The sequence below is a fragment of the Rutilus rutilus genome, assembly GCF_951802725.1.
Source record: "Rutilus rutilus genome assembly, chromosome: 2".
Taxonomy (NCBI): domain Eukaryota; kingdom Metazoa; phylum Chordata; class Actinopteri; order Cypriniformes; family Leuciscidae; genus Rutilus; species Rutilus rutilus.
The window spans coordinates 5,755,268-5,768,961 of NC_140210.1; the positions used below are offsets into that span (position 1 = coordinate 5,755,268).

Genomic DNA, 13,694 nt, shown 5'->3' on the forward strand with positions numbered 1-13,694 from the left:
AGTGTCCAAAGAGAGACTGGAATTATACCCAGTGCTGTGATTCTCAAGTATTTCGAGTGTTTAAGACAGACAAAAGCTCCAAAGCAGTCTTTTTCAGGTCCAGAGCCGAGGCTGGAACAGACTAGCTCCAAGGCACTTGCAAAAGTCCAGGGGTCCAGTATAGCAAGAGTCTTCAAGAAGATAAGGAGTACATGGATCAAGCAGGGTTCAGTAGAAACATCTAGGCTCGCCTATCAGTGTCTCACAACTCCATATCGAAGATCCCAGACTCTCATAACGTGTCTTATTCTGCAGAGGTGTAATGTGCTTTGGGTGCATTTACTTTCACCAACTCCAACAATTAGTTTTAGAGGGTGAGGAATCCCATCTGAGCAAGTAGGTAAAGATTTACGACATCTGTGTTCCACCTTTTCCCAGTCTTTGAAAACCACAGGGGAGCAGATTTACAACCAAACCTGTCTCCTGTTGACATAAAGCCTTAGCATGGAAACATAAAACAGAGTAAAAGAGGGATAAAATTCAATTGAGAATGAAACAAAGGAAAGTGCTGTATGATGTACATTTGAAAGTATTGGTGTTCCTCAAGGCTCTGTGTTAGGTCCTAACCGGTCTGAGAATAACCTAAAAGAATAACTGCTTAATAATTACTTAGCTTAATTCATGTTTTTCACTACTGACAGACTGTGCAAGACTCATCTTGGCCACTCAAAAAAGGATTTGAAAAAAATATATTAAATATTTATGTATACACTTCTTTTTTTTTTCTTTTTTTTTGCTTCAAATTGATCCAAATCTAAACTACTTTAACTCTATTTAAAATTTTGATGTGTAAAAAATATCTGTTTGACCCAAGAGCCAAGATATACTGTACATGACTGGCACAGCAAACCAGTGTAGAGTTTAGTCTATATTTGAAAATGAGCTTTTCTTTTACAAACTACAAACAGTGGACCTGAACATCTCTGAGCCAATAACTGTAGCATTCTTGAAGGCCCAGAGTAAAAATGAGAGAAATTGTATTTCAAACCCATCCCTTAAGTGTCCGCCTTTCAACCATTATTTCACATTATTTGCTAGCTCAAAGCTTACACATTAGCTTGGCAGTCTTTGTCTCCCAGTTACAGCAATCCATAGGTTGCACTGACAAAATCCTTAGTCGTTTCAAACAAGTGTGGTGACTTTTTTTCCAGAACACAATTCACCAAACACACGGTGCCTAAAACTAAATCTACGAACCATTCGCTCCTTAATCTGTCTTACTTTTCCATTTCCAAACTGTCAGGTTGACAAGAGAAACAAAATGGTGGGCCGAAAGCAATGGGTTGTAAACACACAATAATGATGACTTATAATCACCCTGGGCTACTGAACTTCTCTGTGACGAAAAAACAATAAAGCAACATTAAACCAATCCATCAAAGCCTTTAAAAACAATGCACCACATCCTAGGCCACAAAATTTACTTTTGGGAATGATGGAGGACAGAAGTTTGTGGCTTGAAAGTCCAGCCTCAGGTCTCCCATTTTAAAAACTAGACCTCTTAGAAATCTAAGCTGATATACTCTCATCTTTTTGGAATAGCAGAACATTGATATGTATCAACATTTATTTTGAGGCTGAGCCATGGAAAGGGTATCACTCTTGTGGCATCAAATGCTCTATTTTTTATGTAATCCAGTGAAAGACGAAGAAGTCCTTGGCAGCAGGGTTAGAGCTGAGTAAGCACTGCTTGGAAAATAGGCTCCGGGAGAAGTTCAGTCTAGGAGCTCTCCAGCTGAGATGGACATGCATTCCAGGAATACTAAGAGATGAGGCTCATCTCTTCAAAGAGTCAAATTGGGTTACTTTGAGGTCATTTTAGGATACTTGATATCTCCCCATCTGTTCTCCTCAAGCCTCAGAGCAGCAGCGCTGTTGGTTGAGCTTCACTTTGTGCTTAATCCCGTCGTACAGCTCAAAGTTGTAGTTCTCCAAGGTGGTGGACGAGCGTGATGTCAGGCCGCCATACGAGCAGGTGCAGTAAAGGAGGAGACCGGCGCACACGGCACCTAGGAGAACACCCAGAGAGCTCATGACGATGATGGTCAGGAGAATGGGGTCCAGGGAGTACAGCCATGCGTTGTCCTTATCGACCACACGTGTCACGGGAGGCTCTGATGGCGTTTCGGCTGTGCTCCACTCTGGAAACTGGAAACCTACAACAACATGAGGAAGGGTGAACACATTGAGAGGATGTTTATAACAAAATCATGCACATAAACTTTTGTTTCTGAACATGATACCATGGTTATACAATGGTTTACGTTAAAGGAGTGTCATCTCCCCCTAAAAATAGATGGTACCCTTTAAAAAAAAGGAGTGAAATTCATGTACCATGGTTTTTATATGGTAAACTGTGGTATTTTCAAGAATACCATGGTACTACCATAGCATGTCCAAAATATCACAGTAGTACCATGTCCGAAAACCACTTTTGTAAATAAAAAAATTTACAAAGGCATTACCATGTTCTTTAAAAGAGTTTCATCTCCCCCTAAAAATATAGGGTGTCAGATTGTACACTGTCATAGTACCATGGTAAAGAAATGGCATAAGATGGTAAAACCATGGAACTTAAATTTATATATGTTTTTGTTGCAAAACATGATACTTTCAAGTATACCACAGAACTAGCATGGCATATGTTTAAAATACCGAATGGTATTACCATGCTTTCGTGGTAGTACTACAGTATTCTTTGAACTATTTGAGTAAATACATGGTAAGCTTTCCTGTAGCTCAGTGGTAAGAGCATTGCGTTAACAACGCAAGGTTGTGGGTTCGATCCCAGGGGATTGCACATGCCTATGTATAAAAATGTATAGGATAACGCAATGTAAGTCGCTTTGGATAAAAGCGTCTGCCAAATGCATAAATGTAAATGTAAATGTACTCCAAAGTACTTCAAAGCATACCATGGTATTGCATATACCTTGGTAAATTAATATAGAAATAGTGGTATTACATCTATAGCATGTATTTGTAAGCATGTTTTGTTCAATGTTGCAGCCTTTGGAGGCTAAACAGAAGTTTGTGCTTGTTTTCCAGCATATTATCCTATGGAGGATGACACGTACAGTATAACAAACTAATGGTCTGGTCTTAGGGTGAACGGTGTCGGCATGGCTGTTTTCAGCTGACAAAACTAAGCCGTAAACTCTTTTGTGGCACCCTGCGCTTGCTAGCGGTTGCATTCGGCTTAATTAGGCTGCTTTTGACAGCGAGCCGATGCCAAAACTCACACCAGCTGAGCCGCTTTTGCACATTGACTGATATCTGTTGCATTTTGTTAAAGCAAATTTCCCTTTGCCCTTTTAGTTCCAACAAATGGGTTCCGAGGTGACTGACAGCTTGTGTAGAGCGTAAGCTAAACACAGACTTCATTACGTTGTATTAGAGTAGAAGGGAAAATGAGAAAAAGATGGAATACATCGATAAAGGAAGTCAGGGAGAGTGAAAGAAAGACAGACGGAGGGGGTTGACACTCTGTAAGGATGAACAGATTTCGGTTGGGTAATTAACTCATCCTTGTCTTTTTATTTATTTATTTAAGAGCCAAAACAAAGACATCTTTATGAGTTAGATGGATTCCAACTGTGCGATAGCAGGAAGGAGGAGGGCGGAAAGTCTGATAACCGGAGACGTTTTTTGTTTTTGTGCAGAAATGCGGGGTGAGGGTGATATGAGTGTGAACAAACACGTACATACCCACACAAACATGTCAGCTCTACCCATACAACCATATGCACAAAATCGCTGTGGAGTTCCGCAGTGTGTGCCGAAAAATGACGGAATGGGAAGCGGCTTCAAAAACCCAATTAACTACATAATGTGATGTATAAAAAATAAACAAAAAGGATTTCGAAGAGGAAAAAAAGATTGAGAATTGATACAAATATTTTTTTAAATATTCAAAATAACACATACTGACAGATCATTCACAATAAGACCACAAAACATGCATTATTGAAGTAATAATTAGGGTGGATTTTGATTTCATCTTCACTTTAAATGTGTCCAAACCATCTGTATTTGTTTTGGCTTTATAATCTTAAAACCTTGAGAGAAAAAAAAAAAAAAAACCAATAGATTCTCATCACTTCTGGTTCCTGCTCTTTGAAACCTGTTTAAAATATATAGCCTGCCAGGAAGCAGTATATTGTAATGTATGTATTGCGGGAACTAACCTGCATTTATGTGGTCCTTCCCGTTAAAGAGACGCCCATTTCCAACCGTTGGCTTTTTAACTGTGGATAGAAGCGAAGACACTGTATTGAAATATACAAAATGATATAATGTGTTTTGTGTATTAATTTGCAAACTAGCTATAAATGTTGGGCCAGAAACATACTCATTGCTAACTCATTGCACAACTCATGCACATGTTTGCGTACTACATACTTGGCGTGCATTCTTCAAATATCTGTGCCAGACATAATAATAACAACATTTGATTATTTAGAATTCAGATTTACAGTAACTGACTTCAACAAACCTGCTAATTTACTTACTAATTTACGTTCGCTCTCACAAACTTGCGTACTAGAGACGTGAGTCTTGGATTTGACGGAGTATATTTTGAGACTTAAGGCAAAGCAATAAATTATTAAAGGTACGAAAGATTTGTAACATAATTACAGAGTCCAGAAAATAACATCATGTGACCTACATAATTACTAATTGAAGCACACCACCAGCATTTGCACATTAAGGGGACACACAAATATAGCAGCAAAAGTAGGCCAATGTCTATTACTGCACTGATACAAATGGATATAAAAAGAAGTGACGATTAGAAAAATAAGATTTTATTGTCACATTTTAAAAGCAGGTTTTCAAGACACAAATCCATCAAGCAAAAATATTTTGTTCACATTCGCATTTTTAAACAATTTACTAATTTCAAAGTTGAGGTATAGGCTGACCACAGTTAGAAGGTACTTTCATAAAGCAAAGTGCATCATCATCATCATCCTCATCATGATTAAATTCATAGTCTGTATCAGAAGCATCACCACCACCACCTAAGTAAGCTTTGCGGTGCAATAAAAGGCCCATAACTTTCAAATGGCTTTATGGATCAGCGTTGCTTTGTTCCAAAAATGTCCCAGTCGGAGCCTGCTGTGTCTAAAAGCAAAGAAATCAATGTGAGAGCTCGCACTTCACGGACGTGAAGGCGGTAGCCCGACTGGATCCATTGTGAGCGATCTATTCTGCCCAACTGGGAGGAGGAGAACGCTGTTGACTGCTCGACAACCCCTGAGATGCTCGTGTCTAAAAGTAGAGTGAGTCATTCGAACCCGAGGAGACATTTGCAGGGGTGTGAGCATCAACCGCAATCCTCCGCTTTTTGAGAAAGACTGTTCTGCTTAATTAGAAGCTTCTCGGTTCAGTATACGTGATGCATTTAAGAGCTCGAGAAGAATGGCTGTTTGGCGTGACGCCTCGCTGGGTGACATGTGGACGGTGTTCTCAAGAGAGCGCTCGCACTCATTAATGTGGTTTCCCGAATCGACGAGAGGCACAGGGCGGGGGCCGGAACGCCTATAGCAGCTTTAATAAATGCTATCTGGTCCATTAACTAATTAAAAAATATTAAGAGTGAAGAAAGAAGTTGGGGACACAGTTTAGGGAAGAAAAGAGCGATAAAGTGGCTGCTTTAAAAGCACATTGCTTGACGGTGCCAAAACATCTCTTACCACCTCACGAAATGGCATTAAAAAAGCCCTGAGGAGCATGGAGGATTTATCTTTTTATTTCCATTCTGAACAGCTCTATATGTCCTATACTGAAATAGTTTGACCCCTGATATTAGATCTGCTGAATGTTCTTAAAGGTATAGTTCAAATGAAAATTGTGTCATCATTCACTCACCCTCATGTCGTTCCAAACGTTTATGACTTTCTTTCAAATGTGAAAGACAAAAGTAGATGAAAAATGTCACCACTGTGTTTCTCAATAAAATAAAAGCGCAAAAGGGGATGAACTCTGTCAAAAAAATAACAGAAAATTCTGATAATGACAATGGAAAACCATTGTCGTTTGCTGTTATTGTTGTAAAACTTGTATAGCAAATAATGGCATTATTTTTGCTCATGTGAAGCCATCGTATGGCTTCAGAAGACTTCTAGTCATACAAACTACTTTTATGATTATATGGCGAGTTTTTTTGTGAGTAATGATCACATAAAGGGGCAGCGTGAACGTTTTCATTTTGTGTTTCACAGAAAAAAAGAAGCTCATAAAAGTAAGGTAAGTCTGAAATAACATGACAGTGACTTTTCATTTTGGGGTGACCTATTCCTTTAAAAAAAAATATTACATAGTTACTGCTTTGGACATTTGTAATATGGTAATACCACGGAGTACCATTTCAATACTATGGCAAATACACATGGTAATCAAATGGTACGTCCACAGTTTGTTTGTGATGCTCACCCTGTCCTAATACAGAACTGATTCATTTAACCTATAAAACTGAATGACAACTCAATTCAATAAGTGATTCAACATGGCTATGAAAAAGCACATGGCAGTCTTGGACACCATTCACTGCTAATCATTCTCGAAGCTTCATGATGCTTCAGTGAACCAAAATTGCTACCAGGTGTTGATATCTGCACAAAGTTTTCTCCCACCCCAGCGCTCAGTGCTTCCTCATCGCATGGAAACAGAGAAAGGAAACAGCTGTCTTTGTTTATGGGACTTGTTTTTGGAGCCTCCACACCAGCAAGCGTTTGCTCAGAATAACACACGCCAACGCAGTTTTGAGGGATCTTTTGGGAAAAATGTGAGAAATGTGAGATACAAAGGAATAACCTAGATACTGCCACAGAGAACACAGAAATGAACACAAAACATGAAGACTCCCTTACACAATCCCCCTTCTCTTAACTCAAAGGTGGCGCCATCAATTCATTTAAGTTTAGCACATCACTGATATGAAACCATGCCTAATGAAATGTTTAAAGTCAACATGAAAGAACACCCACAATCCGTTTTACTTCCGTAATGATGCATTTCCAATTAAAATGGGAAAAACTGTAAGACGGGAAGAAATTTTATTCATCAAGAATTAGGCCTTCAGTGGATTGTGGAGCAGAACCAACTTTTTTAAATCTATCATTGTTTAAAGGGATAGTTCACTTTGAAATTAATTTTTGATATGTTTTAGCTTACCTGAAGGGCATCCAAGATGTAGGTGTCTTTGTTTCCGCAGTAGTTTCAATTTTGATATTTTTAGGTCAAACCGTTCTTGTCTGTCAGTCATATAATGCAGGTCTATGGTCACTGTCTCAAAACACAAGCACAGAGTCCAAATTAAAACAATTCCCCACGTCCAAATGAAACAATTCCCTATCATAAGTACACATTGATGGCCTAAGACACGAAACGAGCGGTTTGTGTGAGAAAACGAACAGTATTTATATCGTTGTTATCTCTTGAAAACAGCACACGTCCAAATGATCTGACGGCGCGGGCGGGTATAGATATATACATAGATGTCGCCTTGGCTACTGCAGTTCATTGGAACGAAACCGTAGCCAAGCGACCTCTAGTGTATATATCTATACCTGCCCGCTGGCGGGTATAGATGTATACACTAGATGTCGCCTTCGCTACTGCAGTTCATTGGAACGAAACCGTAGCCAAGGCGACATCTATGTATATATCTATACCCGCCCGCGCCGTCAGATCATTTGGACGTGTGCTGTTTTCAAGAGATAACAACGATAACGTTGTTAACGCTCGTTTCGTGTCTTAGGCCATCAATGTGTACTTATGATGGGGAATTGTTTCATTTGGACGTGGGGAATTGTTTTAATTTGGACTCTGTGCTTGTGTTTTGAGACAGTGACCATAGACCTGCATTATATGACTGACAGACAAGAATGGTTTGACCTAAAAATATCAACATTGAAACTACTGCGGAAACAAAGACACCTACATCTTGGATGCCCTTGAGGTAAGCTAAAACATATCAAAAATTAATTTCAAAGTGAACTATCCCTTTAAAGCAGTCTTTATTATGTCATTGAAAACCGGCATTAATCTACTGTGTTAAATATTGACAAGGTTTTAGAAAGGCTGCATTACCTACAACAGCAGCCTAAAACAGGTTACCAATAAGGTTTACCAATAATTGGCACAATCTAAGCGACGTCAGCGGAAAAGGAAACTCATTACACAAACATTTTTCTTGTTGAAATAATGCGCAATGCTCAATCACTCACAATAAGACCAAGAACGTGGATTAAGAAACTCAGTTTTGATTTCATGTTGACTTTAACGGCAATGTTCATCATGACAGCTTAGGTGGGCTCTCCATTTTTTTAGTCTTAACTCAAGTTGTTTACATGCAGAAACCTTTTATGCAATACTTCACCTTCCCTTATTACTAATTAAATCATGCTTGCGTTGTATTCAAAAAGTGCTAAGAAGCACATTCTCAGTATTGGAGCTCCCTCCTGTATGCTTTAATTTATCTGAACGCTTTGTGTTCTCTCTTTCACCAAAGGTCTGTTCCCTTGTTCTGCTATAATAAGGTAAAGAGGTGCTCGTGATCAATCTCAGGGACTAGTCAAAGTGCAAACATTGTGTCAGACAGCATGTCCACAACAGCTCTTATCTCCCCAATGTTCTGACCACATTGATTTAACATAAGTACAGCACACTGGATCAAAGTCAGTCCAGGATCAGTGATTAAGGTCATTGGATAACACGTCCTCTTGGCTCGGCGTCCATCATGAGGCTGGATACAGATTCACTCCTGGAGAAGGTCCCTCCAGATGAGTATGAGCTGGCTAGATGTGGTAAACAAGCTGATCACACCAGTAAGACAGGGTCGTTAGTATCCAAGGAAGAAAAGAACACGAAGAGAATGAGGAAACAGAAAAATCGAAGTGTTGGGTTCATCTGGATGCATCCGAATCCAAGCATCTGGGAGCGTTCTTTAAGCATTCTCCTCCAACTCTTCAGTCCGAGATCTGCTTCATCAAGGACTTCCCTCATGAAGTCAGCATTTGCAGGCAAACCTCTAAACCTTTAGTCCAGGTCTCTCACCAGTAGGAATTCCCATCGCCCTTCTCAACCCATACAGTCAATTTGGGTGTCACCCCAGACCTGTGCACGCCGCCGTTTGGGTGATGTACACTGTGGGGGCTGTAGTAGGCCATTGTGGGTTGATTCCTCCTGGCCGTAAGATGGCGACAGCTAACGGCCATGACAATGACAATAATCAGGAACAAGATGGCTCCTCCACCAGCCATTATGTAATACCAGTTGGGCAAAACGGGCGGTACTGACAGCGTATCTATTGTTGGCTCACTCTTGCCAGGTAGGGCTCCCCCTGGTGGAGAGATATACAAACTGTGAAACACGCCACACTACTGCTAGGTTCAAATGCAAACACACTACTGAAAGATGCTGTATTGACTGTTTTGGGCATACGATCGTGTAGGGTAGAAGCTTCATGCTCCATGTTTCACTGTTCGAAATCAACATGAAATGATCGCTTTCCAGTAGAGGAACAGTTATTGAGGGATCTAAGTTGGGTTGCATAGCACCGTGTACAGTGAAACAATGGGTGTGAATGCAGTGCTGTTATGTAACGTGCTTTCAAATAGGCACCTGAGTCAGAGTCCAAGCATGTTGCAAATAAAGACCGCCAGGCTCTAGTCCTGGGGAGTGGGGATGCCATACTTTAAATCATATTTTTTGCATGCTGGATTTGGGACAAGCGGCTCTCCGGGACTACTCAAAGGGCAGATACTGCTGGTAGTTCTCTAAACCGTTATGTCTTAGGGGTACATTGGGGCTGCATTCAAACAAGAGGCTGTTTTGCCAAGCAGAGGCACATGCATTCTGTTCTCCCTCAGTTCGTCTTCTGGTTATTGCAGAACGCTGACAGATACTTGACTATAGCAGGAGTTTGTAGTAGGGCTGGGCATTGCTAACTTCGTCAATATATTGTGATGCATCACTATATCATAAATGGACTCGAAGTGACCGCATACAAGACTGATTCTGTGGAATCAGTTATAATCTTTTTGATTTTGCTCCAATTTTGTTTAAAATTATTATAATGACATGCATTTATGTTTCTAACCATCAAACTTGCGTCAATCACACAAAAAAAGAAATTCTGGCATTTCAATTACATTTTTATTATTAGTGATTAAATTCAGAGAGGCTGGCACCACTTTGATATTTTCAATTTTAGTAGGTAAAAATGTTGTAATTATTTATTTGATGAAATTTGATTATCAATAGTTGAACTACTGAAATGATATAACAAATAAATAAATAAATTAATAAAAAGTTAAATAAATTAATAAAAAAAAACATTAGTTAATAAACTAAAAAGGTTACAATATTATGAGAAAATTATTAATAATTGCCAGATGTATGAATTCATCTAAACACATCCAACTTGTAAGTTAAATTACAACCATTTAACCATCTAGTGTAAAACTCGAGGAAATGCAATAATTTTCACACAAACCACAATGCTTCTGAATACTCAACTCCTCTAAAAAGCAGAACTTAAAGCTGACGTGAAACGCCGCATGTTGAGTTTAAATTTAAAAGAGCTTTGACCAATTTCTGACGCTGAAAATAAAAACAACCGTACATCTTGACGAAAGAAACCAAAATAGCACAACATTATGATCACACAACAAGTGGAAGCAGAGGGTCTTGTCAGCTCTGCTTTGTCTATCTCATGGATTAGTAAGCACAGTGTGAGATGCGCACTTTTGAGAAAAGAATAAAAAAAATAGAAAAAAAACGTTCTCCAGGGACTCCGAGACATTCCCTGAGTCTCTGATGCAATGCTGCCATCTGAGCAGAACCCGGCACAGGCAGACATCTTGTTATGCTATATTCAGCCACGGAGCATGACTGAGACACTCATTAGGGAGAGCGACTTGGCTGCCTGTGTCTTTTATTGACACTCATTTCACAAAAGGAAGTGGAGGTGCTAATATGCTGGTAGCTTGTTTAGGTATTCTTGCCAATGCAAGGATTTTTAAAACCAAAAATAAAAACGAAACAGAGCTCCAAATATAAAAACCATCAAACTGTCCACTGTTGGACTGCAGTCATTTGAGGAAGAAAAATTCACGTCTATATGTCCATATTCACTGACAAATACTGGGATCCCACACCTTTCCAACAATTCCCATGACTTTTCTAGTCTTTTGTGATAACGGATGAGGATTTTTCATTAGAAAAATCATTCGATTGATGATTTGATTTTCTATGTCAGGTACTAATTTAAGGGATAGTTCACCTAAAAATGACAATGTCGTCATTATTTTTGAGTTTCTTTCTTGTGTTGAACACAAAAGATGATATTTTAAAGAATGACGATAACCAGACAGTTGACAGTAGCCATTGACTTCCTTTACTATCAACTGTTTAATCACTAAACTTCTTTAAAATATCTTATTTTGTGTTCAACTGAAAAAAGAAACTCATACAGGTTTGGAACAACTTGAGGGTGAGTGACAAAATGTTCATTTTTAGGTGAACTATCCCTTTAACTATCCCTCCAGATAAACGATTAATCACAATAGCAAATAGCAATAGCAAAAAAAAAATTGCGAACAGTTCTATAAAAAGTTATTTTTAACTGTCCATGTACAATTGTGTGCAGTTATTTTGCTCTGCTTATGAAAAAAGGTCTAAATGAAGTCAACGCAGGATCAACCATTCTAACACAAATCTAGATAAATAAATGTGCACTTTAGAGTTCAAATGTCTCCAATAAAACACAAATGCATTATGCATTCACATACGAAACTAAGATTTAAACAGACCACATTTAAGAGCACCTCGCATCCCATAAGAAACGGATTTCGTTAGTGACATTTGGCACCCAATGAGTCTCAAAGGAAGTTGCCCTTTCTTTATTTCCCACAGACTTTGAATATAGTATTAATTTCTTTAAAAGTGATTAAACCATGAAATGTTTCCCAGGTTTTTCGTAACTGTAAAATTGCACAAGTGTTAGTATAGCTGCTTAACAGGCTGAAGGGAGAAAGATGGTTCCAGAATAGACTGACAGGATTCCCATCACGTTAGGACTGATTCGAATAGGCCAATCGAAGAGTTACAAACCCCCAAAAAAGGGGACAATGTTCGGCGAATAATGACTGAAATATTTAATGCAAGAAAGTAGGTTTTGAAACGACATGAGGGTAAAATTTCAATGATTTCTGGGGAATTTATCCTTGAATGTCAAATCGTGTCACATTGTGGCACAACGGGTCTCTGCCGTGAGCCTCAAGGGCTCAGCAGCCTCACAGTCCACGTTTGGACATCTTTCCCAATTGGGACCTTAACAGGTAATAAAAAATAGATCAGAAACGGATTGGTCACCTCAAATAACCGACCCAACCCCAGGTTCCTCAACTCACTGCATAAATACCACATGCTAGGAAGTAAAACAAACCCTATATCTTTCCTGTTAACAATAACTGCTGAGCAGGGCAGAGAGCAGGAAGTGCAAACATTCACACCCGAGGCAGAGAGTTTAAACTCACCGGTCATGTCCGGAGGGAACGCGGGAAAAGGCTCTGGATGAGGGAGAGAAGGATGGGGAGAGACAGAGAAAGAGAGAAAGACAAACAGAGTAAAATGTTAATATGTAATGTAAGGTTAACGGCGGGGTACATCCCTGCCTTACTGTATCAGAGGCTGATGACTCTGAAAACATGCACTGAAATTCATCAAATGATGAATAGAATAACCCACATCTGAGGCCACAGAGGAAATCAAATGAGGACACAGAGGACATCAAAAGACTTTTCAGGAAATATTTCATCCTCAAATCAAAAGAAATATACAGTACCATTACGATTTTGTGGATTGCGGCATTATTTTCATGATAATTCAGCGTATTAATTTCATTACTTTAATGTGTCCAGATGTTTACTTTTGTGTTTTCAAAAATTGTATTATTCTCGATTAATAATAATACTTTGTATCATATTATTATTACCATCATTATCTATTGTTTATTATTCCCAATTGCCGTATTCTCTATGTATTATTATTCCCATTATGCTAAATTAATAATAATAAATTACTATAATAAAAAATTTTTTTTTTATTAAAACCTAAATATTAAACAAAAATCAACCATTCTAGCAAACGTTTTTTTTAGCAAGTTTTACACCACTCTTAATCACCCTTTTCCTTCACTAGATCATATTTAAGTAGTCCTGCTGTGTTGCTAATGAATCTTTAAAAGCACAAATATTCCAAGCGGTCATGAAAATAATGTAACAATGCAAAAAAAAATCAGTCACAGTCCTTGATTTTTGGGCTGAAATATGACCTAGACATGTTCTTGACAGGTTTTGAGATTCACACAGGTGCTGAATCCAAATGCTAAATTCTCTGTCCCATCCTCATACAGTGATCAGATAAGGCATTTTGATTCTCAATTTGTTGGCAGAGGAGCGTGTTTTCAAGTTTTAAGTTGTTTTCATGTTGTGAAGGTTTTGTTTTGAAGCGCGAACACGGAGAAACAGAGGAGAATTGCTTGAATTCTTGAGATGAAAACAATTAGAAAAAGACGAGGAACTATCGTGAGGGCCAGCGGCTCGGGGACCTCTTTTTGGCGGGATCTGCAAGTCCAACTGGAC

General features: G+C 38.9%; 1 protein-coding gene across 3 annotated transcripts in view; it reads right to left on the bottom strand.

Annotated features, from left to right (window-relative positions):
* Positions 1-774: 774 nt before the first annotated feature.
* nrp2a (neuropilin 2a) overlaps positions 775-13,694 on the bottom strand; it is a 69,777-nt gene continuing 56,857 nt past the window's right edge. Inside the window, exons 15-18 of one of the 3 annotated variants that reach the window (XM_084393688.1) lie at positions 12,588-12,620; positions 7,219-7,329; positions 4,227-4,286; positions 775-2,195 (exon numbers count right to left, since the gene is read on the bottom strand). In XM_084393688.1, coding sequence (XP_084249814.1) covers positions 1,891-2,195; positions 4,227-4,286; positions 7,219-7,329; positions 12,588-12,620 — 509 coding nt within the window. In that variant the 3' untranslated portion in view covers positions 775-1,890. Of the gene's footprint in view, positions 2,196-4,226; positions 4,287-7,218; positions 7,330-8,970; positions 9,389-12,587; positions 12,621-13,694 lie in introns of those variants that run through there. The other 2 variants (XM_084393689.1, XM_084393690.1) reach the window with 2 other exon arrangements.